The sequence below is a fragment of the Procambarus clarkii genome, chromosome 56 (assembly GCF_040958095.1).
Source record: "Procambarus clarkii isolate CNS0578487 chromosome 56, FALCON_Pclarkii_2.0, whole genome shotgun sequence".
NCBI lineage: Eukaryota > Metazoa > Arthropoda > Malacostraca > Decapoda > Cambaridae > Procambarus > Procambarus clarkii.
In genome coordinates this window covers 21,937,078-21,964,963 of record NC_091205.1, presented here as the reverse complement: position 1 = coordinate 21,964,963, position 27,886 = coordinate 21,937,078, and the positions used below count along the sequence as shown (strand labels likewise).

At 47.3% G+C, this 27,886-nt stretch overlaps 3 protein-coding genes across 6 annotated transcripts in view; 1 reads left to right on the top strand and 2 right to left on the bottom strand.

Annotated features, from left to right (window-relative positions):
* LOC123770716 (TRIO and F-actin-binding protein) overlaps positions 1 to 27,886 on the top strand; it is an 86,600-nt gene that overhangs the window by 38,925 nt on the left and 19,789 nt on the right. The window lies entirely within an intron of this gene.
* Positions 81 to 16,890, bottom strand: LOC123770717 (serine/threonine-protein phosphatase 6 regulatory ankyrin repeat subunit B). 2 transcript variants are annotated; one of them, XM_045762835.2, is made up of 10 exons: positions 16,033 to 16,889; positions 14,094 to 14,281; positions 11,098 to 13,689; positions 10,765 to 10,953; positions 10,068 to 10,235; positions 8,944 to 9,075; positions 6,919 to 7,053; positions 5,501 to 5,620; positions 3,430 to 3,684; positions 81 to 1,942 (listed from the first exon to the last, which is right to left on the bottom strand). In XM_045762835.2, the coding sequence occupies exons 1-10, from the start codon at positions 16,145 to 16,147 to the stop codon at positions 1,754 to 1,756; spliced, it is 4,083 nt and encodes a 1,360-aa protein (XP_045618791.1). In that variant the 5' UTR covers positions 16,148 to 16,889; the 3' UTR covers positions 81 to 1,753. The 2 variants fall into 2 exon arrangements, with proteins under 2 accessions (XP_045618791.1, XP_045618792.1); XM_045762836.2 differs by lacking the exon at positions 8,944 to 9,075 and having other exon boundaries at positions 16,033 to 16,890.
* On the bottom strand, positions 20,703 to 26,612 carry LOC138349622 (TRIO and F-actin-binding protein-like). The gene is made up of 5 exons (XM_069305863.1): positions 26,556 to 26,612; positions 25,483 to 25,625; positions 21,912 to 25,113; positions 21,691 to 21,761; positions 20,703 to 21,541 (listed from the first exon to the last, which is right to left on the bottom strand). Exons 2-5 carry the CDS (start codon positions 25,611 to 25,613, stop codon positions 21,448 to 21,450), a joined length of 3,498 nt encoding a protein of 1,165 aa, XP_069161964.1. The 5' UTR covers positions 25,614 to 25,625; positions 26,556 to 26,612; the 3' UTR covers positions 20,703 to 21,447.

Below are 27,886 nucleotides of genomic sequence, written 5' to 3'. Positions count from 1 at the left end.
TTTTGAATTACTAACATTTATATAAAGTGGAACATTGTTCACACATGAGACACCACGCCCAGTATTAATAAAATCAATCATTACTCAACATATTTTTATTGCTAAATTGTCCATACTGTACAGTACTATATGTAATAATTGTCCAGCCCCCTGGACATTAACTCTGTGTTCCTTATATGATGCGCGAGGTGATTATATATATATATATATATATATATATATATATATATATATATATATATATATATATATATATATATATATATATATATATATATATATATATATAATATCAGTAAACAGAGGCGATTAAAATACAATACAAAATACATATATAAAACGCAAGTCCCCCTGTTAACACAAATATAGTTAACAAAATATTACAAGTTTGCGTCACACGTAAAAAATTTACTTCAATATCAAAACAATATAAACACCGGAAACGCGGAGACAATGGAATGTATTTATGAGTTGTCGGGAACAACACCCGCGCTGTTGCTGCTAAGGTCCCTCAGCACGTGCGGCTGGGGGCCCCTCCACTTGCTGATTCAGCTAGGGGGGCCGCAGCATGTGTTGGTACAGCTCCTGGGCCCCAGCACTGGCTTGGGCAGATATTGACGGCCCTGAGCACTTTCCCGAACAGCTTTGGACCTTAGCACCTGCTGTACCGGGGTGTCTCAGTATATGTTTCTGGAGCTGGAGGACCCAGCTTTTGCTGGTGCTGCTTGAGAATTTCAACGCCTTATACAGCTTCACCCATCCCCGCTGTTTCACTATTATCATACATCACTCTGGGGTCACCATACATCACTCTGGGGTCACCCTACATCACTGGGGTCACCATACATCACTCTGGGGTCCCCATTCTTCACCATACACAACTCTGGGGTCCCCATTCTTCACCATATACCACTCTGGGGTCCCCATTCTTCACCATTCTGGGGTCACCATTCATCACCATATACCTCTCTGGGGTCCCCATTCATCACCATACATCACTCTGAGGTCACCATTCATCACAACACACCACTCTGGGGTTCCCATTCATCACCATATACCTCTCTGGGGTCCCCATTCATCACCATACACCACTCTGAGGTCACCATTCATCACAACACACCACCCTGGGGTCACCATACACCACTCTGGGGCCCCCATTCTTCACCATACATCACCCTGGGGTCACCATTCATCACCATAAACCATTCTGGGGTCACCATTCATCACAACACACCACCCTGGGGTCACCATTCATCACCATAAACCATTCTGGGGTCACCATTCATCACCACACACCACCCTGGGGTCACCATTCATCACCACACACCACCCTGGGGTCCCCATTCTTCACCTTTCTGGGGTCACCATTCATCACCACACACCACCCTGGGGTCACCATTCATCACCACACACCACCCTGGGGTCCCCATTCTTCACCTTTCTGGGGTCACCATTCATCACCACACACCACCCTGGGGTCACCATTCATCACCACACACCACCCTGGGGTCACCATTCATCACCACACATCACCCTGGGGTCACCATTCATCACCATACACCACCCTGGGGTCACCATTCATCACCACACACCACCCTGGGGTCACCATTCATCACCACACACCACTCTACCATGGGGCCTCTCCTTGCCTCACGTCCATGGCTCACATCACCTGAAGGTCACCCGGGCCGGACGAAACAGAAAAAACAAAAAAGTTTCCGTGAATGCAGAGAGCATTGATGGGTCCTCGGCCTCAGAAGAGCCAGTCGTGGGTCATGTTGGAGACGAAGGTGGCGGGCGGGGGCGTTGCGGTGGGGACGGGAGAGCTGGGGGCGCGGGAAAGGGCTTGGTTGATCCTGCGGTGGAGCTGAGGGAGACTGACGCCATGGAGGATCTCCCGCGCCACCACGCCGCTGAAGGACGAACATCGTGACCCAACCATCTGCCGAGATGGAACGTACAAATTCATACTTGAGTTACTTGGGGGGGGGGGGGGAAATATTCTAAACAAGTTCTAATATATTACAGTTATGTGAACAAATCCACAAGGGCCGTGACGAGGATTCGAACCTGCGTCCAAGAGCATTCCAGACGCTGCCTTATTATTTGTTCATTTGATGCATCACGTTATTGTGATTTTTGTGTGTAACAGTTATGTGATATTGGGGGTACCACCTCTGGTGCAAGTGTAGGGACCCATAGCCTCGGAGGAGAAAATAAAGAGTACTCAGAAAAGACCTTGTGGATCCTCACTGAACACTTTAATATTTTCTTCTACCACCCCTATTCTTTTAGTATGTGTATTAGCATTATTATAATGCGTTCTTCAGTTTAATTTAATTTGTTCAACTTACAAATTGGTTCATATAAAGAATTTTGTAATGTCGGTTCAGGTAATTATCCACTTACTTGTCAAATATGTATTAAAATATCTTATTGTATAATTTTCAAAACTAATGTATTCTATTCTATTTGATATTCAGTTTGCACAGGGAGGCTGCACATGCGGTAGCTGTGCCGAGCTAGGCATGCACAGCAAGGCATTTGTCCATGCTGTGCAAAGTGTACACTAAGTTTAGCGCAATATGTGATACCGCAGTCAATAAATGTATCAGGAAATCAGTTTAAAAATTTTTATTTTTTTAAAGTGAAAACCACAGATAACACCGCCCTACCCGCCGAAGCCGTAAATGCCAAAGCTCTGTTCAGTTTTAAAATCCAACTGGAAAAGATCTTCATAGCAAATGGGGAACCTTTGACAAGTCGCCGGCTCCCTGTCCTCGTCGAGTGGCTTCCTGTTAGTGGCACCTCAGGTAAAACACTTGTGCCAATGAATAATAAAAGGTTTCACGAACACTGTCGAGCAGTCTCCCTTGAAAGTCTAGAGAAAACCATGCTAGAGCATGGATATCCCAGTCTTCATGGGGGTACTACTGTAAGACTACATGTAACCCCGACATCGTAAAAATTCGTTTCCGTTTTGTCGGGGACAGGCAGTCTGTGTATATAGATATATACGTTAGGCTTGTATCTAAGTTTTCCCAACAAAGGGATTAGGTGAATGAAAACGTACCCAACCGTTTCTGTCATACCCGGGATTCCCGGTTGTGAGTCGGGAATGAACCCAACTGACTACTGAGATCCTCTAATTATGGTTCCCTATAATCGTGGACACGAAGCCTGTTTGGCTTATCAATATCCTCCCCCCTGGGCCAGCTACTGATCTTCCCCCGGGATGCAATCCACAACAGAGGCCTAACTCATGGATACCAATATACTGCTAGGTGAACAGGATTATCAGGTGAATACAAATGTGTCCAAAAGCTTCTGTCCTACCGCGACAATTGAACCCGGGATCTTTTGGCTGCAAAGTGATCTAGCTTTCACCTTGGACGAGCACCAGGGTAGCGAGCATGGCTCAGGACCCACCTGCAGGCGCTCCATGGAGACCCCTCCCAGGATGGCCATGTTGGGGTGGACGAGGGGAGGCAGGATGTGGGCCAGGGTGTTGACCATGGCAGACTCGCACGCCATGCCGTCCGCCCGCACGCTCACGGCATCAACGATCAGCACCAGTGTGGGCGTAGCGGCGAGGGCGCGCACCATGGAGTCGAGGAGGACGTTGGTGGGGGCGGAGTGAGCGGAGGGCAGGCTCAGGGCGGGGCCCTCTGGAGTCACCAACACCTGTAACAACGTCATAATCTCTCTCGATCAACTCATTTGTTGTAGGCGTACTCAACTAATTGTGTTGACTGATTGATGAAGATTAAGCCACCCTAAAGGTGGCACGGGCACGAATACCCCGTAAGTGGTGGCCCTTTTGAGCCATTACCAGTATCAATAGATGATACTTGAGATCTGTGGAGGTGCGGCTGCACCCTGCATGACGGGAGATGTCTACCGTGTAATTGTGTTTGCAGAGCACGGTTAAAAAATCCTGATACCTGGATGTTATCCAACAATTGACTGGCGTACTAACTACCTAAACAAGACTTTTGTGACGTCTACCTTGTATCTCTGTACGCTGGTGGATGTGGACATGGAGAGGCCCTAAGCTGTAGAAGTTCTATTTGGCAGTTATTAACTGGTAATAAGATTGTGTAACAATTCAACTTCCCAAGGAAGTCTCCAAGATGCGGGGAAGAGGAGGAAGGATTTCTTCTTTACAACTTTAAATAATTGCCTTAAATTTAAGGCATTTTTTTATTTCTACTTTTATCAAGACATTTAATAATAGGAAAATAATGCTGGAAACTCATTCCCAGTCTTGAATAACTGAATGCATTTAATTTATGTGTAAAATACACTTGTAAACTTGCAATTGCCAGAAAATTAAACTAACAAATTTAAAAATTAAGAGATTTTGAGTCCCTGGAGACTGTGAAGCCCTATAATGTAGTTTTTTTTATCTTAAGTCTGATTCTGGCCCTGCCTGTACCTTGCCTGTAGAATACGTTTCCATCACCTCCTGTCCTACAGCGAGTTCCACTTGCTCAAGACTTCTCACACTAAATATATTCCATCTTCTACCTCTCTGGGTCACTCCAATGTACAGTTTTCATCTGTTTTTTCACGGTTTACCCTTATATAACCTATCCAAATAGCAGAGTTTTCCTTTAATTGAATAATTGTTCTAGAAAATAGTTGTCATTGAAACCGCTTCGTTGTGTAAACAAATGCTTGAGAGACAGACCTGTTCCTACAGACTGCGTCAAGCCCGTCTCCATAACAAAGGAGTGACTAAGCAGTGCTTTGCTAGAGACGGAAAACAAAAGTGTACTTGCACGCCACTGGGAAAACTCCATAAAATAACTAACGAAAACCTGACAAGACACATTTCCTACTGTGAGATACCCGAACGCGCCCCCTGATCCACCTTAGTAAACCACACTGAACACCCCCTCGAAGCATCTCATGATTAGGTATACTAGCTACTCCCCATTATCCAGAATCTGTATATTTAATGCAGTTATCTGTTATAATTTAATCATTAATTCGTTTTGTAGGTGATAGGAAGGCTGTGTATATACCTACTTTAGGCTCGTATCGAGGTCGCCCCAAGGGCGAACTACTGACCCTCCCCAGGATGCAACCCGGCAGCAATTGGCTAAATCTTGTGTACCTATTTACTACTAGGTGAAAGCAAACGTGCCCAACCATTTCTGTGCCGCTCGGGGATCGAATCCGAGATTCTTAGTTATGAGTCGAGAACGTAGGCACTGTACTACCGAGACCCATCACAGACCTATTCAGAGGTATTACTTTGAACGATATCACCGTACGCCCTTCACAGTATTACTTAGGTTATATCTAACATTATCCAATGAATACTTTTGTTTGCAATAAAATTATTATTATTGTTATTGAGAAAATCCACCAGAGAACCAGGTAGGTTTGCGCCACCTCACAGGAAAGATGGATTTCCTCATTGATATATATCACGTTAGTGTGATTTGTGTGTGTATTATTGTTATTGTTATTGTTAGTGTAGGTTACTGACCTCTCCGCTGATGTAGAGGACGACGGCTCCGTCCTCGTCAGGGTCCAGCTTGGCGGCGAAGTCTCCGACGTGCTCGGAGAGGGACTGTGTTGTGGCCCGCCGCAGCACGTGCTGGACCACCTAACACACACACATACAGTCAATAATTACCATACACAAACAGGCATTGTTGCAGCATACCTGACACTGTGGGAACCAAGTCATGTAGGATTTACATAATAGACATATTAACTGTCATGAACTATCTTCATGCAGATGATGAGTCACAATAACGTGGCTGAAGATATGATGACCAGACTACTCATCAGAAGATGAGGAGACGACGACGTTTCGGTCCGTCTTGAACCATTATCACATACGACTTGATAACGGTCCAGGACGGACCGTAACGTAGTCGTTACTCCATCTTCTGATGTGTAGTTTGGTCGTCAATTATCTTGATAATAAATAAGCACAATACCCTTAGCTTGTTTTGGTGTTGGGCTTAAGGCTTCTGGAGGGCTGTTAAGGCCACGACAATTATTTACTGACCAATCAGCACATGTTTTTGTCGTGAGCATAAAAGTCCAGTACAAAAGTAAACTCTCCGTGTATATATGTCCCAACATGTCCTCCAAAACTTAAAGTACCTACAGCTACTATTATTGGACTGAACAAAAGTTGGACCATTGTATCCAAAATAGTTCATGTTTAGTACCATTAATACTGCAAAACGTCCAAGAATGGCCACAACAAATCCTACATTTGTACAGGTCTAGTACGTGTCTATACATGTACATACATGTATTAGATTATGTATAAATGATTACTTGAGATTGCTTATTTAGCACTACGACCGTTTAGGTTAAGGGGGGGGGGGGAGAGGGAGGGAATTATGAAGGGAAATTGCCAAGCCATTACGACTATATAGCACTTAGAAGGGATCAGGATAAGGGTTTGGGATTGGACGGGGTGGGGGGGGCGGGGCGGGGGAGAATGGTGCCCAGGCACTTGAACGGTCAGGAATTAGGGAGGATGCTAATAATCAATTTACCATTTAAATAACCATTTCCCTCCCCACCCTAATATACACTAATAGGCACTATATTAGTGTATATTAGGTAGGCCTAATATACACTAATACAGTGTATATTAGGCCAACCTGCCTACCTGTTGGAGATTTCGAGGATCTCGTTAGAGATTATGAGTTAGTGGTTATAGGTAACCAGAAAGGAAAGGTTTCATTCTTGTAAGATGAAACGCACACTTTGTCTTCTCTCTATTGACCAAAAAGGTGCTAGCCATGTAGCGAGGTGATAGTCGTAGTAATGAGCATAAATATAGCAAGCATAAATAGGAGTAATAATAGTAGGATCAGTAAGCAGTGTTGTGACAAATGGTAACTAGTAGGAGCATTATAGGGGATAGGGTCAGCTCACCTGGAAGGGCCTGGGTAGTGAGAGGAGGACGGAGGCCAGTTCCCCGCCCCCCGCCACGCATGCGTCCCCTGCGCGTCCCACGCCGTCCATCACCAGCGAGGGCGGCGGCGCACTCAGCACCAGCGCATGACGCACCTGCCGCACCCCCACACCGTCACTCAAGTAATAATAATAATAATAATAATAATAATAATAATAATAATAATAATAATAATAATAATAATAATAATAATAATAATAATAATAATAATAATTTATTTAGGAAAGTACGTACATAGTTGCAGAGTTACAGTACAAACATTGTTTGATTTAAAGATAGAAATTGAAATTGAAATTGAAATAAGTTTATTGAGGTAAAATACACACAAAGGGATGAGGTAGCTCAAGCTATTCTCACCCCGTTCAGTACATCGTGTTAATACATACACACATACATACACACACATCACAAACAATAAACATATTACCAAACATTCTGAGAATTAAAGATAGAGGTAGTACATACAATACCTAAAGCCACTAGTACACATAGCGTTTCGGGCACTCGTCATCAATCTACATATACTAGATAATGTCAACCATCCACCCCACACCCAACAGTGTACAACAGCAGGGGAGACTACAGTACATGTATACTTGTGACGTAGTATTATAACTACGTATAGCAACTATAATAATGTGTGTAAAAATAACTTACAACGTTGTTTATATTATCAACTACTTACGAGCTGCTCAATTTCACGTGTCTGTTATTATATTTCTTTGTATGCAGGCGATGAGTCACAATAACGTGGCTGAAGTATGATGACCAGACCACACACTAGAAATTGAAGAGACGACGACGTTTCGGTCCGTCCTGGACCATTCTCAAGTCGATTGTAACTTGATTGTGACACAATCGACTTGAGAATGGTCCAGGACGGACCGAAACGTCGTCGTCTCTTCAATTTCTAGTGTGTGGTCTGGTCATCATTTCTTTGTATATATTCTTATTTGTTTGAGCAACCCGTCCTCTCAAATAATAGGTCGCGTTTTTTACGTTATCGTAATCAACGTTACAAATGCACTTTATTAACAAAAGTAACGACTCGCATATATTTAATTTTTTTTGTGTGCGTCGGAATCGATAGGTTAGGTGGGTTGCTTGGGTGTGTATACTTTTCTAATTAAGGTTAAAAGGTTGGATTTTTGACGGAGTGCAAATCAAGAGAATGGGCTGATCTGAGAACCTGTCCCTTTCTACATTTGTCAGCTTCTTTATCCATCTGTATTCCATCAGGCTATCTACCCATCTATTTTCCCATCAGTCTGTCTATAAACTATCATTATATCAAAATACATCTCAAAATATCTACTTCTCCTAAGTCAGTATAGTTATCAATCTCATTGTCTGAGTCCTTCGGTTCGTATTGATAATCTATGTATATTGTTATGCCCTACATGCAAAGTCTTGTATTTAAACGTGTATGTATTGAAAAGCCTTTGCCAGTATTCTGGTTATGTGTGGCGTTCGTTCCTGCCGATCGCTTTGCAAGACCTGAATGTGGTTTCACTACACCCCTCGAACCTGGGAGGGACCGCTTCACCACACCCGTCGAACCTGGGAGGGGACCGCTTCACCACACCCTTCGAACCTGGGAGGGACCGCTTCACCACACCCGTCGAACCTGGGAGCGACCGCTTCACTACACCCTTCGAACCTGGGAGGGACCGCTTCATCACACCCCATGAACCTGGGAGGGGACCGCTTCACCACACCCCACGAACCTGGGAGGGGACCGCTTCACCACACCCATCGAACCTGGGAGTGACCGCTTCATCACACCCCATGAACCTGGGAGGGGACCGCTTCACCACACCCCATGAACCTGGGAGGGGACCGCTTCACCACACCCATCGATATAACAACCTTCTCGTAAATTGATATTAAAACGATTGCAATAAATAAAGGGAAACCCCCCCTTGTATTATCCCCGGCCCGTCTACTCCTGTCCGGTAGCGGTGACCCGCAGCGGCAGCACTCACCTGGCTGTTCTTCCTGTAGAGGTTGACCATGGCCTTGAGGGTGGGCGGGAGGTAGGGCGGCCTCACCCCCGCTCGGGAGAGGGAGTGGGCTGGGTGTTGGAGCAGCACCCTCACGCACTCGTGCTGGGCCCTCTGTCACACACACACACACACACACACACCATTTAGTACTATAGGTAAAGTGGTCTTAGGTTACAGCATATTTTGAGGAGAATAATAGCCATTTAAATAGCCATAGCCATAGCCAGATTGTAAATATTATGCTATGTATTCTCACAAACCCAATGTACATTCTTGTATATAAATAAATAAAATTAAATATAAATATAAATTTACTATACTTTGGAGATAAAAGCACTTACTACCCACGAAAAACAATTTTGTCCAGTGTAATTGTTTGAATGGCATGTACAGTATATACTGTATATATTAGTAAGCTATTCGGGTCAAAATAATCTATATAGTTTAGCTCTTAATCAGTAATAAACTTATGGCGACTTACTGTTATAGAGTATACTATTTATTTAAGGATAATAAGAAACTTGCCAAGTACTAAAACCGTCAATACTAGAACGTTTGTCACTACAAACGTTTGTCACTGCAAACGTTTGCTGGGTTCCGAGGTGCAAGAGGGGGGGGGGGGAAGGGTATCCTCTGCCTTACTCCTCTTATCAAAAGCCTTAATTAATAGCCTTTGCCTTTCATTTTTCAATAAATAAACACCTGAATATTGTTAAAGCATTTAGAATAATAATAATAATAATAATAATAATAATAATAATAATAATAATAATAATAATAATAATAATAATAATAATAATAATAATAATAATAATAATGGGTAACGATATAGAAGGCTGAAAAGTGGTATAGAAGAGTCGGGTATGGTACAGAAGGATGAGGAATTGTATAGAAGGTTAGGGAATTATATAGAAGGGTGGGGAATGGTATAGAAGGCTGAGGCATGGGTGTTATGAACATTATAATAATTCAAATAGAAATAAAACACCTAAATGTGAGAAATTAAAAAAAAATGGTTTTTGTACACGTAGTCTCGCCAATTTTCGGCAATGATGATGATGATAACGGCGTTAATGAGACATCCACACACACGTGTGCAATACCTCGAGGGCAGCTACTAGCGGGGTCCGGCCAGCAGTGTCGCCAGCGTTAACGTCGACGGTGGGTTGGGAGGCCAGGAGCTGCACCACCTCCACCTGCCCCGCCTCACACGCCAGGCCCAAAGCAGACAACCCGTCCGGCGTCAGTGCGTTTACCTCCATCGTCCGGACCTTCGACGGAACGTAGAGGGCCACGTGAGAATGTTACATGGTATAGGTAACCTACCTCGGCTGTGGTATAGTGTGTCCGTGTAAGCGTGCGTCTGTTTGTGACAATGTTAGTGAGCGTCCGTGCATATATGTGTGAGTGTAGAGGTGCGTCCGTGTGTCTGCGTGTGAGTGTAGAGGTGCGTCCGTGTGTCTGCGTGTGAGTGTAGAGGTGCGTCCGTGTGTCTGCGTGTGAGTGTAGAGGTGCGTCCGTGTGTCTGCGTGTGAGTGTAGAGGTGCGTCCGTGTGTCTGCGTGTGAGTGTAGAGGTGCGTCCGTGTGTCTGCGTGAGTGTAGAGGTGCGTCCGTGTGTCTGCGTGTGAGTGTAGAGGTGCGTCCGTGTGTCTGCGTGTGAGTGTAGAGGTGCGTCCGTGTGTCTGCGTGTGAGTGTAGAGGTGCGTCCGTGTGTCTGCGTGTGAGTGTAGAGGTGCGTCCGTGTGTCTGCGTGTGAGTGCAAGCTTGACCCGTGTGTGTTACTGTGTGAGCAACAGTACCTGCAGGAGCGCAGTGACGATGACGCGGAAGCCTAGCATGGCGGCCCACATGAGCGCCGTCATGCCCTGGTCATCCCGCACCTCAAGGTCCACGCCGTCTGTCTCCACCAGAGCCAACGCCGCCTCCACGTTGCCACTCTTGCAGGCGTGCAGCAGCGCCGTGCATGTCCGCTCATCTGTGGTGTTCACCTGACAACCAGATGGCCAATTTTTGGTATTTACTCGTATACAGTTTTGATCAATATAATAGAACACAAGTAAAGAAGATAGTCCACCATGACTGAAGCTAAATATAAATTATTGTTTGCCGAACATGTACGCTTAGTGACCTACCTCGATGTTCTTGTTGGCCAGCAGGAGTTTGAGCGCTGGGAGGCCCTCTGGGTATATGGCAGCGTACATGAGAGCTGTTTTAGACTCTAGCGTCTGGGCATTGACATTGACGTCAGGGCGCGCCAGCAACAGCATCGCCAGATCATAGTGATTGGATGCTAGCGCCCGGATGAGGGGCGTCTTGCCCTCAGCATCAGGAATGTTGATGTCAATGTCGTTTCGGTCGAGAAGCGCCTGCACAGAGGGCCGAGACCCGCGCCTTACTGAGTGCATCAGCGCCGATGCCCGAAACTCGTCTACTTGGTTTACATCGATGTTGTTGCGAGCACACAGTAGGCCCACTACCCCACCATGGTTATGGCGTGCGGCCAGCAGCAGTGCTGACATGCCTTTCTCATTACACCTAATGTTTGGATCAACATCTGGATGAGAAAACAAAAGACATACAATGTCTTCTCTGCCCATCATGCAGGCGTATACGAGAGCCGTCTTCCCATCCTTGTCTCGCTGGTTCACGTCAATGAGAGGATGCTCCATCAGTAGTTTAACACAGTCGAGGTGGCCGTTTTTGGCTGCGAGTATTAGGGCGGTGCAACCCTGAATATTACAGCGATTGACACCAACATAAGGGTGTTGAAGGAGAAGGCGCGTCACGAAACTGTTGCCGTGATGGCCGGCCGCCACGTGAAGTGCAGTTTCTTCACAGTCGTCTGCTAGGTTAATGTTTGTGCTTTTGAATCCTATCAAAAGTTCAGTCACTTCGTTATGTCCTGCACGAACGGCGAACAATAACGCACTGCACTTGTCTGTAGCAGTGATATTGACATCGATGGATGGATGCCGCAGAAGGGCATTTGTGATCTCAAACATGCCAGCAATGACGGCGATAGTAAGCGCTGTGTGGCCGTCATCGTCTGTCTGGTTGATGTTCACTTCCGGGCACTTAAGGAGGATGACCAAGGCACGAAGCTGGCCAAATTCGGCGGCAATCATGAGTGCCGTGCGGCCACGCCAGTCCGTGCAGTTGATCTTGACATTATCGTGCAACAGTAAAAGCTTAATAACGTCTGCGTGACCATTTCGTGCTGCTGCCATGAGAGGTGTGTGGCCTTGCTCGTCCCGCTCGTTCACGTCCAACCCGGGCACCAACAGAAACACCTTCACCACCTCGGTCTGCCCGCTGGCCACCGACCATGCAAACGACGTCTTGCCGGTCTTTTGCCGCCAACTGATGTAAGGCCCATTCTCCAGTAACTTGACGACGTCTCCAATGTTATCCACCTGTATGTCGCTGACTTGATCACTATAACGCCGGTTCATGGCGGATGGTGTGTGGAGTGACGAATCCGAGGCAGAATCATCTATACTGTCATCAGTTATTGTTGACGCTAGTTGTCCATACCGTGTGAGCAACTGCTCTATATCCTTGTTATACTGTAATTTGGCCCAAGTTAGAGCCGTGCGACCGTCTTTATCCTTAGCGTCTATGTCGTTACGTGAATCTCTTAACAGGGTCTTTACTGCAAGTAGCTGGTTGTTTCTTGCTGCCCACATAATGGGAGTTAATCCATCTTCGTCTGGTATGTTGGGCTGAAGCGACTGGTACTGCTGCAGGAGTTCCACGACATGTACCGCGCCGTTCCTAGCCGACCATGCAAGGGCAGTCATTCCGTTTCCGTCCCTCTCATTAATGTCTACTTCGGGGTGTGCAAGCAACCTCTGGACGATGGTTCGTTGGCCACTGCGAGCGGACAGGATAAAGGCTGTGAAACCATTTCTGGACTTAGTAGAGATGCAGATCTCGCGGTGCGACAGAAGTGCTGCTAAAACCTCTTCATGTCCGGCTGTGGCCGCCATCATGGCTGGAGAAAGCCCCTCCAAGTCACATTGATTGGGGTCAATACTTGGGTGGTGAAGGAGGATATAGCAACAGTCTGCATGACCAGAGCGCGACGCAAATATGAGCGCTGACCGGCCCTGACCATCCTGCATGTTAACGTCTATGTCGCGGCATTTGCAGAGCATGTTGACGATTACCGAGTGGCCGTGTTCAGCTGCGCGCATGAGAGGCGTCACTTTGTCTTTCGTGCAAAGATTGATGTCAGTACCGTCATGTTGGAGCAGAATGTTGGCCACCTCTGCATGACCTGTCTCCGCCGCCATAAGTAATGGAGAGCGACCAATTTTATCCCTCCTGGAAAGGTTTGCTCCGCGCCTTACCAGCAGTTCTGTTGTCTCTGTCTGCCCCACAGACACGGCCCACATGAGGGCATCCATGCCATCTTTGTCAGTTGTGTCCAGACTGGCATTTTCATCAAGCAGAAATGTGACACAGCCAACATTGCCCCCCGCCGCCGCCCACAGCAAAGCCGTGGAGCCGTCGGGATGGTGTTTGTCCAGCGAGGTGCGGTAGGAGCCAGTAAGTTGCCTGACAACGCTCTCGTGGCCGAAAACGGAAGCCTTCATGAGGGCTGTCTCGCCGGCATTGTTAGAGAGGTCAGGCTCCGTGTCTGGGTGCACCATGAAGAGCCGCACCACGCCAGTGTGACCCCCGTGGGATGCCCACAGCAGCGCCGTCCATCCATCGTTATCCTGAAATAAAAAGCTACTATCTTAATATTCGGGTTTACAGAGACTCGACAATCGTGTTTCTTCCCTTCAGCAGGTATGACAATATTTCTAATTATGATTGCCTCAATGCAACGGCAACGCCAATTCATATCCTCGTTTCATTGCTTGCTAAATTAGTGTTTAGCTGGTTCATGAAACTCAGAGTCATTCCACATGTTACTCTGACACAGAACCATCCACAGTGATGTTATAGGTAAAACAAAACAAGCTCACTTTGTGCAACGTGATACTGACCAGTAACACATGGGAACGGGTTCACAAATCCCCAATAAATGTTTCCCTCTGAACGCGGTCGTGAGGACACAATTGCTTAGGTCATTGACTTGGCACTGACCTGGAGAGTGACATTGGGAGTGAGCACTGACCTGGAGGTTGACGTGAGTGGCGGGGTGCTGGAGTATGGAGGCAACCACTGCCTCGTGCCCCCGCCAAGCAGCGTACATGAGGGCACTCTCCCCATGGCTGTTCTGCCAGTTGACGTCGGCGCCAGAGCTCAGCAGCCCCGACACCGCCGAGACATCCCCCACGTCCGCTGCAGCCACCAGCCGTTCCTCTGGTGACAATGGGAGAGTGAGTGGCACTGCCTCTGGTGACAGTGGGAGAGTTAGTGTGGTGGTATATACGGGTCAGGGCTAAAATGTGTTGTAGAGTCTTCAGGGCGTTTAGTCATTTAACTGTGAGACGGCTCTGGTCTTGTAAAGAAAGGTATCAGATTAGTGCGTGTCTCCTGGGCCGACTTCCGGATGCAAAACGAGGAAGTTGAATGCAGTAAGGATGCATGTCCTCCAGGATATATGACGATACGTAGAGAAGGACCTCAAACACATTAGTGGAGTGGATGTAAACCCAAGGCACGAAAGCTTTGCTATAAGCATCTATATTACCTGCTGGATAATCTATATTTTATGTAAATATGCTAATGCATTGTTTTTTTATAAAACAATTCTTGAAACAAAATTTTGTGGTGCTCCTCTTTTGTTTTAAATTACAGTGGTGCCCCATATTTCATATCCAATTGAATGTTTTTATAGTTTTTATTTAAACCCCCCAAAAATTAGGTTTTATATTTTACGGTGTGTAGCGTGTTTTTCTATGAAGGTTATTAAAGTATTTTCGACTGATAATGAAAGGCATATGTTCAGCTATGAATTATAAGTATCACTAATTTTACAAAATGTGTTTAATTATATTGAGACGAGGGAGAAAAAGTCGCTCGTTGTTAATGAACAAACATTTCAAAACGTGTTTCTAAGGAATCTAATATTGTCGTTTAACGAGTTGTGATCTTGTTAAGGTAGAAATATTCCGACGACTTCATTTTAATAGGTTTTATATATTGGGGAAAAAGTTCTTCGATTTTCATGTCTATAACTATTAAAGCATTACAAGTTTTCAATTGGATTGTGTTATAATACTATTGATCACTATGCAAGGTTTTACTAGGATTTCACATGAATATTCAATTGCTTACGGAGACCGCACCGAGCACCATAAAAAGGCCGCATGCGACCTGAATGCCGCAGGTTCTCCACCCCTGGTCTAGGACACAACTGCAAACACAGATCTGTCAAGAGAGACATCAGGGCGTGTTTCTTCAGCAAGTGCGCAGTGTGCAAGGTAAACATGCTACAAGAGTCAACGTTGGATGTTAACTCCCATCATTAATTCAGATGTAGAAGTGAAAACGCTCACGTGGATTGAGTCATTGTACCAAAGAACTTTCAGGCAAAAGACAGAAGAGCTGAATTTAAAAGTCATCTGCCTGTGTAGCGAGATATAGCTGATTCTGAGGCTTTGACATCCAGCTTTTGTTGCCGTCCCGCTGAGTCCGTCTACGAGGACAGCAACACCATAACTGACGGCAGAGACCGGTAAGCCGGTTAGTCAGAGTTTCTAAGCATCACTTGCAAGAAAATGCTTGCCACTCAGAGCAATCGCTTGTGCACCATGAGAGTACGCAGGCGCACGCACACACACACTAGGTGAGTGGCACAAGGTGGCACTAGGTGAGGACACACACATACACACGAGTGCAACAACAAGGAATAATTTAGCGCCACAACAATGTGTTTTCAGGCAATTACATCGCGGGCATGTGTGGTCACGGCCTCCCATGATGGTCTCCCAGGGCTGACACGTGACCTCCCATTAACACACCTACTGATACGTAGTCCATCCTAGCTTTAACTCCAGCTAAGAGTAAATGTGGTGACCCCTGATGATGACCCTGGGTTGTGACCCCGAGTAGTGACCCCTGGGCGACCTTTTGGTCCCTCTCCTCCACACCTGATGACCGGTACGCACCTTTAGAGACTATGCCGACGGTGGTGAGGACGCGCCTGAAGACGCTGGCCCGCGGCCTGCTGACGGAGGGATCACCGCGCAGGCCGCCGCCTGCCACCGCCCCGGCGTTGACCATCCTGCTGCTGCGCCTCCCTCCACACTCTACATCGCCCTCCACGCCTCCGGATTCATCCGCTGGCGTTTTTGTTAAACGCCTCTTAACGAAAGCTTTCTCTCAGACACGCACTTCCTAATGAATTCTTCGCACACACTTCTTAAGCAAATCTTACCCTCCGCCTCACACTTCTTAACGAAATTGTTCCTTACGTCACACACTTCTTAGCGAAAGCTTTCTCCCACATCACACGAACGCTTTCCCGACGTCTTTTTTTGGGGGGTTACACTTTTTAAAATATTTTCTACTGCATCTCGTGTGCTTCAATCTCTTACACTAGATCAAGGAACACACTGATTTTGCCACAATATCCACACTTAAACTGTGGCTTGTGCGGTCAGTCCACTAGTGACTCACGCCTCAACATTGCTCGTCTGTTCACAGCAATATTCCACACTTCAGGAGGCGCTCCTGACGATCCACGTCACCATGGCACCACTGCTTGGCACTCTTCCCGTCTCACGAGGAATGCACAGGTGTATCTGGTGCGGTCTGGCTCCTTATCTGAGGCCCACTCAGGTGCAGCTGTTGATGTCTAGCTTTCTGACACTTCTTATTGGTTCGTTTTTCTTCCCGAGTTACAGCTTCATCAGGCTTAAAGACACTCTGGAGGTACTACTCGAGGTGGGTGTGGAAGTGTGGGGAGAGTGAGGGCGGCGGCAGGGAGGGTGAGGGAAGTACTCCACACTACCATCACTGCTCTGGTTATCAGCCGGGTCATGCTATAGATATGTGGGCTTTATCAGCTGGGCCTCGACACCTCCAGCGTGACCTTCCTCAGCTACGCCCCCCCCCAACACCTGACCATCCCCCCCCCCTCTCTCTCCTGCGTCCTAACCTCCTAGCCCCCTTCACTCTTCCCACATCACCTCCCAAACCTCCCTCATCAATCCCCCTCCACCTCACCATTCACCTTACTATCATCTCACCTCCCTCCCCTCCCCTCACTTCCCCCCTCACCTCCCTCCCCTCCCCTCACTTCCCCCCCTCACCTCCCCCTCCCTAACATTCCGCCCCCCCCTCTCCCCTCCTCTCACCTCTCCAGCTCCACACTATCTGTGACTCACTCTTACTACATGGAATTATTTAAATAAATCGTGCAAGGTATACATACGTAGGCTAAAGTATCCTCGCATATTTCCTCTTTGCAATCAAATCAATTATTGTAAAATATGTTAATAAATAACGGGACACAAATTTAATCAACACCTGTCCAATTTTCGCGTTAATTTTGACGATGAGACGAATGAGAAGAGAAGTTCCTTCGGTATTCAGAGTTGTGAGAAGGTGTAGTGTGGTCTGGAGGTGGAAGAGGAGGAGGAGGTGGAACAGGAGGTGGAGGTAAACTCCAGCACATATTTCCCAATGATAAGATAAAGCTCAGGGGGACTCGAGAGTCATTGTAACAGTTCCTAAAGTGCCGGATCCCGGGAGCTGGACTTCGTCGGTGTTGGGTTTAAGACCTAACCAACCACTGAGTGGTGAGCTAGAAACCATAAAAGCTTACTGTACATCCAAGCGAGTATACATAGTCCAAGATGAAAGTAAACCCGCAGTGTATTTACACTGAGTAATGGGGTATACCTTCAGTGGCATCCCTGACAGCTGGGTAAGAACGCAAACGTCACCCCAGTTCCAGCTGGCTACTGTGAGGAGGGGAAGACCAGCTGGCTACTGTGAGGAGGGGAAGACCAGCTGGCTACTGTGAGGAGGGGAAGACCAGCTGGCGACTGTGAGGAGGGGAAGACCAGCTGGCTACTGTGAGGAAGGGAAGGACCAGCTGGATACTGTGAGGAAGGGAAGGACCAGCTGGATACTGTGAGGAAGGGAAGGACCAGCTGGATACTGTGAGGAAGGGAAGGTCCAGCTGGCTACTGTGAGGAAGGGAAGGTCCATCTGGCTCGCCACCATCACCACCTGTCATGATCAAGGCAGTTTACTGACGATAATGGAGTGCTTAACTAGCCACCAAACTAAAGACTCTACTTCCTAATCACCACATTATTGCTAATCACCAAGATGATAACCTGATCAGTCATCAAGTCACAAGTGGTGACCAATGCAACTCCCTCCCCCCCCCTGTCCACAATCGCCTAACCACCCCCCCCCCCAGCGTCCCGTCGTTCACCAAACCATGTGGCAACGAGCCATACATCAGTTGGTATCTATAACCTTTATCTTAGATAAAGAAGTGTAGCATAGAGATTACTCCCACCAGCGTAATAACTATTCAGTAAACAGGGAAAATATCATAGACACGTAAGTTTAATCTTGACAGCTTAAAACTCATTAATATGGAACTATAGTGCCATTATTACTACTTTGCAGCTATACTAATGTAACTCCTACTAGCGCTAGTACTACTACTGCTGCTGCTGCTGCTGCTGCTACTGATGCTGCTGCTGCTGCTGCTGCTGCTGCTGGCAGCGATCTGGAAGAGGTGGGGAGCTGGGTGGATGGCCCCAGGCAAAGCTTCCCTGGGAAGATGGTACACACACACACAACATCTGCAGCTAATGTTTACTAATGCAACAAGTATTAGATGTGGCTAATGTTGCCACGTCTAGTAGTTTAGCTGGTATGTGGTCCTGCATGTGGGTCTCTGTTCTCCCAGTCTATCTTCTCATAGTCTATTTCTTACTAAATAGTATTCCTGCAGAAACACTGCATGTGTTACGACGTCTGTGAGTTTTGTTTCTGCGAGTGCTGTTGTGTCTGGATTGTCTTCTTGTGACAAGATGATTATATATACATCTTGCATCGGTATAAAACAGGTTGAATAACAGTCCATAGGCGTGGCATCATTATTATTAAGACAGTAATATATGCTCTGAACAGTGACTAACTACAGACATGCACCTGAAGTGTTGTTAAGGAAGTGCAAGCTACCAGCAGATCTCGTTGACAACCATGGGTATGTGTCAGATAGCGAGTATACTCTCGGTACAGTGAGGACATGCCAGGTACGGCACGTATACCTCAGGTATGTACAGTATATACTAGGTACAGAGAGTATACCCCAGGTACGGAGAGTATACCCCCAGGTACGGAGAGTATACCCCCAGGTACGGAGAGTATACCCCCAGGTACGGAAAGTATACCCCCAGGTACGGAAAGTATACCCCCAGGTACGGAGAGTATACCCCCAGGTACAGAGAGTATACCCCAGGTACGGAGAGTATACCCCTTGACATAAAGAGTATACCCCAATTACGGGGAGTATACCCACAAATACCCTGACTATACCCCTTAAATCTTACACGTGCTTTATACAAACACTAATACTACAAAATCTTGCCCAATCGGCAAGTATTGCGGGGCGGACAAAAGCAGCCTTGACGCGCGGCCACCTGGTCGCCAGGTTCGAGATCCAGATGGTGACGTCTCCTCGCTCAGATGGTCCATGACCAGCTGTGTTGAGGGGCTTCCTCCCACCCTCTCTAAACCAGCTGTGGGAGGGGGGAGGCAGGCTTCCTCCCAGCCCTCTGCCCTCATAACCAAACACAATAAAACTCTTAATCCATGAAATGACAGTAATTAGATTAACTATTTGATCCAAAGTACCATCACTATGTAGTGTTGGACTGCCAGTAAACCAGTTTTTTGTGCTATTAATTGGATAGCCTAGGACAAAAAAGCATTCCTAAGTCTAATATAACACATATATATGTATTATGTAAGGCGTGTATTAAGCCTATGATTTGCTAGAAGAGGTTAGGTTAGATTCTATATTTTATGTCGCGATTTAATAGACAAAAAAAATGTTTCCCATTTGGCCAAATTCAGTAACACAAAAGTCAACTTTGTGGTGGTCCATCACCACATATATAAGCACTTTCAGCGGAATAGTTACTGCAACGTTTCAGAAAATGATCCACAGACAAGGATTTACAGTTTTATTTGTTATGTACTTTGGTGAGAGACCTTATTCATTAATGCGGTATAAGTAACAGTAACTGAATTACATATGTCTGTTTAGCCTCTTTATTCAAGGCAAAATAAATAAAAAAGTGCCGGAATGGTACTGTAGCACTCAATGTACAACTGGGCGACGCAAGAAGCAGAGCTCCTTGCGTCATTAAGCAGAGCTCCATGCGTCATTAAGCAGAGCTCTATTATGAACATTGACACAAAACTCAGATGAGGTTCACGAAGCACAACGGAAGATCTGCACAAGTTATCATATTTAAACCATTTATGATATAAATATTAAAATGGTGGTAATGGAGGTAAAAATTATAAATTGGAAGCAGCGACAAAATTATTATTGAATGGATGAACTTTATTGTTTATGAGAGAAAACGAGAGCGTGTCCTGTCAGGTTATTTGATACATTTATATACATGTGCACATCAGTGTATGGAGGTGCACATTGCTACACTATGTATACACAGTCACGTCGGTGAATGGAGGTGCATACAGCTACACTATGTATACACAGTCACGTCGGTGAATGGAGGTGCATACAGCTACACTATGTATACACAGTCACGTCGGTGAATGGAGGTGCATACAGCTACACTATGTATACACAGTCACGTCGGTGAATGGAGGTGCATACAGCTACACTATGTATACACAGTCACGTCGGTGAATGGAGGTGCATACAGCTACACTATGTATACACAGTCACGTCGGTGAATGGAGGTGCATACAGCTACACTATGTATACACAGTCACGTCGGTGAATGGAGGTGCATACAGCTACACTATGTATACACAGTCACGTCGGTGAATGGAGGTGCATACAGCTACACTATGTATACACAGTCACGTCGGTGAATGGAGGTGCATACAGCTACACTATGTATACACAGTCACGTCGGTGAATGGAGGTGCATACAGCTACACTATGTATACACAGTCACGTCGGTGAATGGAGGTGCATACAGCTACACTATGTATACACAGTCACATTACTAACAAAGTGTACACAACTACACTTCTGACGACTGAGTGTTGACATTATAAGACAGGCAGATGACTTAATGTGACGTGAAGAGACGAGACGTTAACGATGACGGGTGTGGGCGTGGCACTCAACACAGTGCCACCTTGGAGGTGTGGGCGTGGCACTCAACACAGTGCCACCTTGGAGGTGTGGGCGTGGCACTCAACACAGTGCTACCTTGGAGATGTGGGCGTGGCACTCAACACAGTGCTACCTTGGAGATGTGGGCGTGGCACTCAACACAGTGCCACCTTGGAGGTGTGGGCGTGGCACTCAACACAGTGCCACCTTGGAGGTGTGGGCGTGGCACTCAACACAGTGCCACCTTGGAGGTGTGGGCGTGGTACAGAGCCAAAGATGCCAGACCCGTCCACAGACCTGTCAGCATCACATCTCCCAAACTCCTGCAACAGAACTTCACTTTAAGAACAGCACATAATAACTTATATGCACATATAAACATAAGAGTTTTATCTATGAGTATAAACATCACATTAAATATTAGACGAGTACTATAAGTTATGCACAAACGTAAAACACGAGTCCAACTTACTTCTCTTCTTTATATTGCTTTGTCTCATCTTGTCTGAGGTGGAAGACCGCAGACTCCGGGGACCAAGAACCCTAAAACATATTATAATAACTTTACACTCAAATATGTTTTAGTTTTGAACAAGCCATTAACGCGTTTGTCACATCTACCATCACCATTGTAAATTATGAACACTTACAATTATAATACAGGAAAGTTGCCAGGATAAAACCAATACTCACGTGCGAGTTTTTAAAGCTCATGTCTTCTACAGAGCGTCGTGAGTCATGTCCTTGATAGGAACGGATCATTACAGCCTCCAGCGACTCATCTGAGAGCTTCATACCAAGAGACAACACTCCAGGGACCTTCCTTTGTGTACTCTGAGCCACCGAGTTCCTCCTCCTGTCGGAGCGTATTTCTTCAGTATTCCTCGCGCTAAAATGTTTAGCCGGAGTGGCCCTGCTTGTGGTAATGTACCGGTCATCAGCGGCTGTCCTTGTCTCATGTCGCCTAGCGTCAGTGGCCCTCCTTGTAACAGGACGTGTGTCGGGGGTGGTCTTTGAATCAAGAGTGTTCTCTTCAGCAGCTTTCCTTGTGTCAAGACATACTTCTTCAGTGGCCCTCCTTGTGTCAAGACGAGAGTCACTGGTTCTCCTTGTGTCAAGACTGGAGTCACTGGTTCTCCTTGTGTCAAGACTGGAGTCACTGGCCCTCCTTGTGTCAGGACGAGCGTCACTGGCCCTCCTTGTGTCAAGACGAGAGTCACTGCTCCTCCTTGTGTCAAGACGAGCGTCACTGCTCCTCCTTGTGTCAAGACTGGAGTCACTGGCCCTCCTTGCGTCAAGACGAGCGTCACTGGCCCTCCTTGCGTCAAGACGAGCGTCACTGGCCCTCCTTGTGTCAAAACTGGAGTCACTGGCCCTCCTTGTGTCAAGACGAGCGTCACCGGCCCTCCTTGTGTCAAGACGAGCGTCACTGGCCCTCCTTGTGTCAAGACTGGAGTCACTGGCCCTCCTTGTGTCAAGACGAGCGTCACCGGCCCTCCTTGTGTCAAGACTGGAGTCACTGGCCCTCCTTGTGTCAAGACGAGCGTCACTGGCCCTCCTTGCGTCAAGACGAGCGTCACTGACCCTCCTTGCGTCAAGACGAGCGTCACTGTCCCTCCTTGCGTCAAGACGAGCGTCACTGACCCTCCTTGCGTCAAGACGAGCGTCACTGACCCTCCTTGTGTCAAGACGAGCGTCACTGGCCCTCCTTGTGTCAAGACGAGCGTCACTGGCCCTCCTTGCGTCAAGACGAGCGTCACTGACCCTCCTTGCGTCAAGACGAGCGTCACTGACCCTCCTTGTGTCAAGACGAGCGTCACTGGCCCTCCTTGTGTCAAGACTGGAGTCACTGGCCCTCCTTGTGTCAAGACGAGCGTCACTGGCCCTCCTTGTGTCAAGACGAGCGTCACTGGCCCTCTTTGCGTCAAGACGAGCGTCACTGGCCCTCCTTGTGTCAAGACGTGCGTCACTGGCTTTCCTTGCGTCAAGACGAGCGTCACTGGTCCTCCTTGTGTCAAGACGAGCGTCACTGGCTTTCCTTGCGTCAAGACGAGCGTCACTGGTCTTCCTTGCGTCAAGACGAGCGTCACTGGTCCTCCTTGTGTCAAGACGAGCGTCACTGGCCCTCCTTGCGTCAAGACGAGCGTCAATGACCCTCCTTGAGTCAAGACGAGCGTCACTGGCCCTCTTTGCGTCAAGACGAGCGTCACTGGCTCTCCTTGTGTCAAGACGAGCGTCACTGGCCCTCCTTGCGTCAAGACGAGCGTCACTGACCCTCCTGGTGTCAAGACGAGCGTCACTGGCCCTCTTTGCGTCAAGACGAGCGTCACTGGCCCTCCTTGTGTCAAGACGAGCGTCACTGGCCCTCCTTGAGTCAAGACGAGCGTCACTGCTCCTCCTTGTGTCAAGACGAGCGTCACTGGCCCTCCTTGCGTCAAGACGAGCGTCACTGGCCCTCCTTGTGTCAAGACGAGCGTCACTGCTCCTCCTTGTGTCAAGACGAGCGTCACTGGCCCTCCTTGAGTCAAGACGAGCGTCACTGGCTCTCCCTGTGTCAAGACGAGCGTCACTGGCCCTTCTTATGTCAAGACGAGCGTCACTGGCCCTCCTTGAGTCAAGACGAGCGTCACTGACCCTCCTTGTGTCAAGACGAGCGTCACTGGCCCTCCTTGCGTCAAGACGAGCGTCACTGGCCCTCCTTGTGTCAAGACGAGCGTCACTGACCCTCCTGGTGTCAAGACGAGCGTCACTGGCCCTCTTTGCGTCAAGACGAGCGTCACTGGCCCTCCTTGTGTCAAGACGAGCGTCACTGGCTTTCCTTGTGTCAAGACGAGCGTCACTGGCCCTCCTTGTGTCAAGACGAGCGTCACTGGCCCTCCTTGCGTCAAGACGAGCATCACTGGCTTTCCTTGAGTCAAGACGAGCGTCACTGACCTTCCTTGTGTCAAGACGAGCGTCACTGGCCCTCCTTGTGTCAAGACGAGCGTCACTGGCCCTCCTTGCGTCAAGACGAGCGTCACTGGCCTTTCTTGTGTCAAGACGAGCGTCACTGGCCTTCCTTGTGTCAAGACGAGCGTCACTGGCCCTCCTTGCGTCAAGACGAGCGTCACTGGCCCTCCTTGCGTCAAGACGAGCGTCACTGGCTTTCCTTGAGTCAAGACGAGCGTCACTGACCTTCCTCGTGTCAAGACGAGCGTCACTGACCCTCCTTGTGTCAAGACGAGCGTCACTGACCCTCCTTGTGTCAAGACGAGCGTCACTGACCCTCCTTGTGTCAAGACGAGCGTCACTGGCCCTCCTTGTGTCAGGTAGCATAGTTTCAGTGGACCTCTTCCTGTGAAGATAAGTTGCTTCAGGAGTCCTCGTGTCCAGGCGTGTACTGTCTTGTCGGGTATCTAGTCGTTCCTGCCTGGCTTTATGGGAAAAGAGTTGTCTCTCATCTGATCGGGCATTAGTGCCCCGACTGTCTGCTAGTTGGACGTTAACTCGACGACTCTCGACAACTTTGGCGTCAACTCGACGACCTTCAACTAGTCGGGCGTCATCTCGACGATGTTTAACTAGTCTGACGTCAAGTCGTCGGTGCTCAACTAGTCTGGCGTCAACTCTACGACCCTCAGCTAATCGGGCATCATGTCTTCGACTTTCAGTATGGCGAGACTCGACTTGCTGTCGACCTTCAGTTCGTCGTTGCTTAACAAGTCGATGGCCAAGCCATGGAGCTTGAGGACGAGTGTCAACATGGTCCCCACTAAGGCCTTCAGACAGGTCCTCCGACTTCCTTGTGTGCTGGAGGCGTCCAGGGCTCAAGTCCCGAAGAGTTTGGCCGCCATCAGAGTTGAGGAAAACTCGGCCATCTTGGTCCTCGTGGGTTAGAGAGACGACGCCAGACAGCCTGCGAGAAACACGGGCCACGAAGGCGTTAAGAACAGTGTATAATGGTGGAGCATCTGGGCTCCAAGGTGATATTTATATTATTAGTTTTGTTAGCAAGGGCGGAGTGCTCATAGGGAGAGTCATGACACTTAAGATGAATACTGGAGTAGACGAGATGTGTAGAGATGATGAGAGTACTCACAGTGTGGGGTGTAGAGGGGGAGAGTACTCACAGTGTGGGGTGTAGAGGGGGAGAGTACTCACAGTGTGGGGTGTAGAGGGGGAGAGTACTCACAGTGTGGGGTGTAGAGGGGGAGAGTACTCACAGTGTGGGGTGTGGAGGGGGAGAGTACTCACAGTGTGGGGTGTAGAGGGGGAGAGTACTCACAGTGTGGGGTGTAGAGGGAGGACCTGGTGGCCAGGAAGGTCATGTCTGAGGCCACAAGAAAGCTGGACCAAAGAGACGCCGCTGACGACCACCAGTAGCAGGGCTGCCCCACCCACACGCTCCCTTACCATCACCAGTGGCACCTGTAACAACCACAACAATGCACACATTACAGCCATGCAATATTGCAACCATGCACACATTACAACCATGTACTCATTGCAACCAAGCCATATTACAACCATGCCATATTGTAACCATGCACATATTTCTGCTAAACTCAGAAGTTAACTTCAGAAATATTGGGAGAACGGATACTACGGCAATTATCACAGTCAAAGTTAATTCATAGCGTCTTAACACTCGTTCGTGACCCCAGACTAAACAAGGTTGACCTCGACCACTTACTAACATCTTACAGGAACACTACAGACGCGAAAACCTTCTCAATTCCTCTTAACCGTTTCTTTCTCCAGCAGCCAGAGGCTTTCCTTATGTATAAGGCACCAACACTCACTCCACTCTCTCCCTAAACTGAAACTCAATTTATTAAATACCTAACTGGACAAAAAATAAAATACAATAATGTTGTATGAAACTGGAGGCAAATGTTGCCAAGGTCAGAATACATCGTGGAAGTGTTGAAGTTGTCTGACCATAACACTCTTCTTCCTCCTGCCTCTCACTGGACACATCCTTCCAGGTCTTCACTTTCCGTGACCTTATTCCCGTCCAGCTCCTTGTCTTGGTAACTAAGTAGTCGTTATTAACATTAACAAGAGCTGCTCGTTGTCTGACGCCCCGAGCACATCCGGAGAGCCATGATTGGACCGTTAGTTATGATAGAGGTTCCAAGCACTTATCAAACAACAGCAGAACCTCTTTCAACAGGGCAGAATTAATACACTCAAACTGTAAGGCCCTTCCACACAGAGCAGACACACACACACACATCTCTCAGGCGCTAACACAACAACAACTTCTCAATGGAATACCAATAATCATAAAAATGCCTCCTTTAAACCGAAAAAAAATAATCAAATTAAAGCCAGGGAACAGTGTCTTGGACGTACCTTAACTTTGGCGATGAAGAGTTACGACCCAAATTGTCAGCAACTGAGAGTTTCCAGGAAGGATCTGCCAGAATTCCCGCCGGCAGGTCCTTATATACCCTCCAGGAGCCCTCGGCCGGAGGCGGGTGGCCAATAGCAAGCCTCCAAGCCCTTGACGTCACTCTTATAGATTTTTAGCTTTTTTTTTAACTTCATGATAGGTATTTTGTTTGGTTGTAATTTACTCGTTCTCGATACTTATTGATTTGGTTCTTGCTGCCAGTGACGGCTGGTTTATTATGCACCCCATACTCATCATGTGAGGGGTAGTTTATTGTGCACCCCATACTCCTCCTGTGAGGGGTAAGTTATTGTGCACCCAATACTCATCCTGTGAGAGGTAAGTTATTGTGCACCCCATACTCATCCTGTGAGGGGTAAGTTATTGTGCACCCCATACTCATCCTGTGAGGGGTAAGTTATTGTGCACCCCATACTCATCCTGTGAGGGGTAAGTTATTGTGCACCCCATACTCATCCTGTGAGGGGTAAGTTATTGTGCACCCCATACTCATCCTGTGAGGGGTAAGTTATTGTGCACCCCATGCTCATCCTGTGAGGGGTAAGTTATTGTGCACCCCATACTCATCCTGTGAGAGGAAGTCTCTCCGTCTCTGTCCAAAATTGTTCTTTTGAAGGCGACGCCTCCATACTGTGATTCAGTAGCCCAGCTGGGTGTATACCATACACTTGAGTGTATACCATACACTTGGGTGTATGCCATACACTTGGGTGTATGCCATACACTTGGGTGTATACCATACACTTGGGTGTATACCATACACTTGGGTGTATGTCATACACTTGGGTGTATACCATACACTTGGGTGTATACCATACACTTGGGTGTATACCATACACTTGGGTGTATACCATACACTTGGGTGTATGCCATACACTTGGGTGTATACCATACACTTGGGTGTATACCATACACTTGGGTGTATACCATACACTTGGGTGTATACCATACACTTGGGTGTACACCATACACTTATACAGTTGGAGAGCCACTTTATTTACCTACAAGTCAAAGGTTCTTCCCATTATTCCTAAAGTTTGGTTGAATATTTTTACTGCAGCTTCGACTGTGTGTATATTTATGTTTGTTGGTTAGGTTAGGTTAGGTTAGGTTAGGTCTTTAGGTTCTGTTGACGATTATTTGTATTTGCAGTACGTGGGTGAAGCATTTACAGTGTTGTGGTTCGAACAAAATTTGTCAGTGAAACACTTGTTCCGGAAGTGTTCGGACGTCATCAGTTGTGAGTCGTGTGAGATGTATTTCTTTCTTG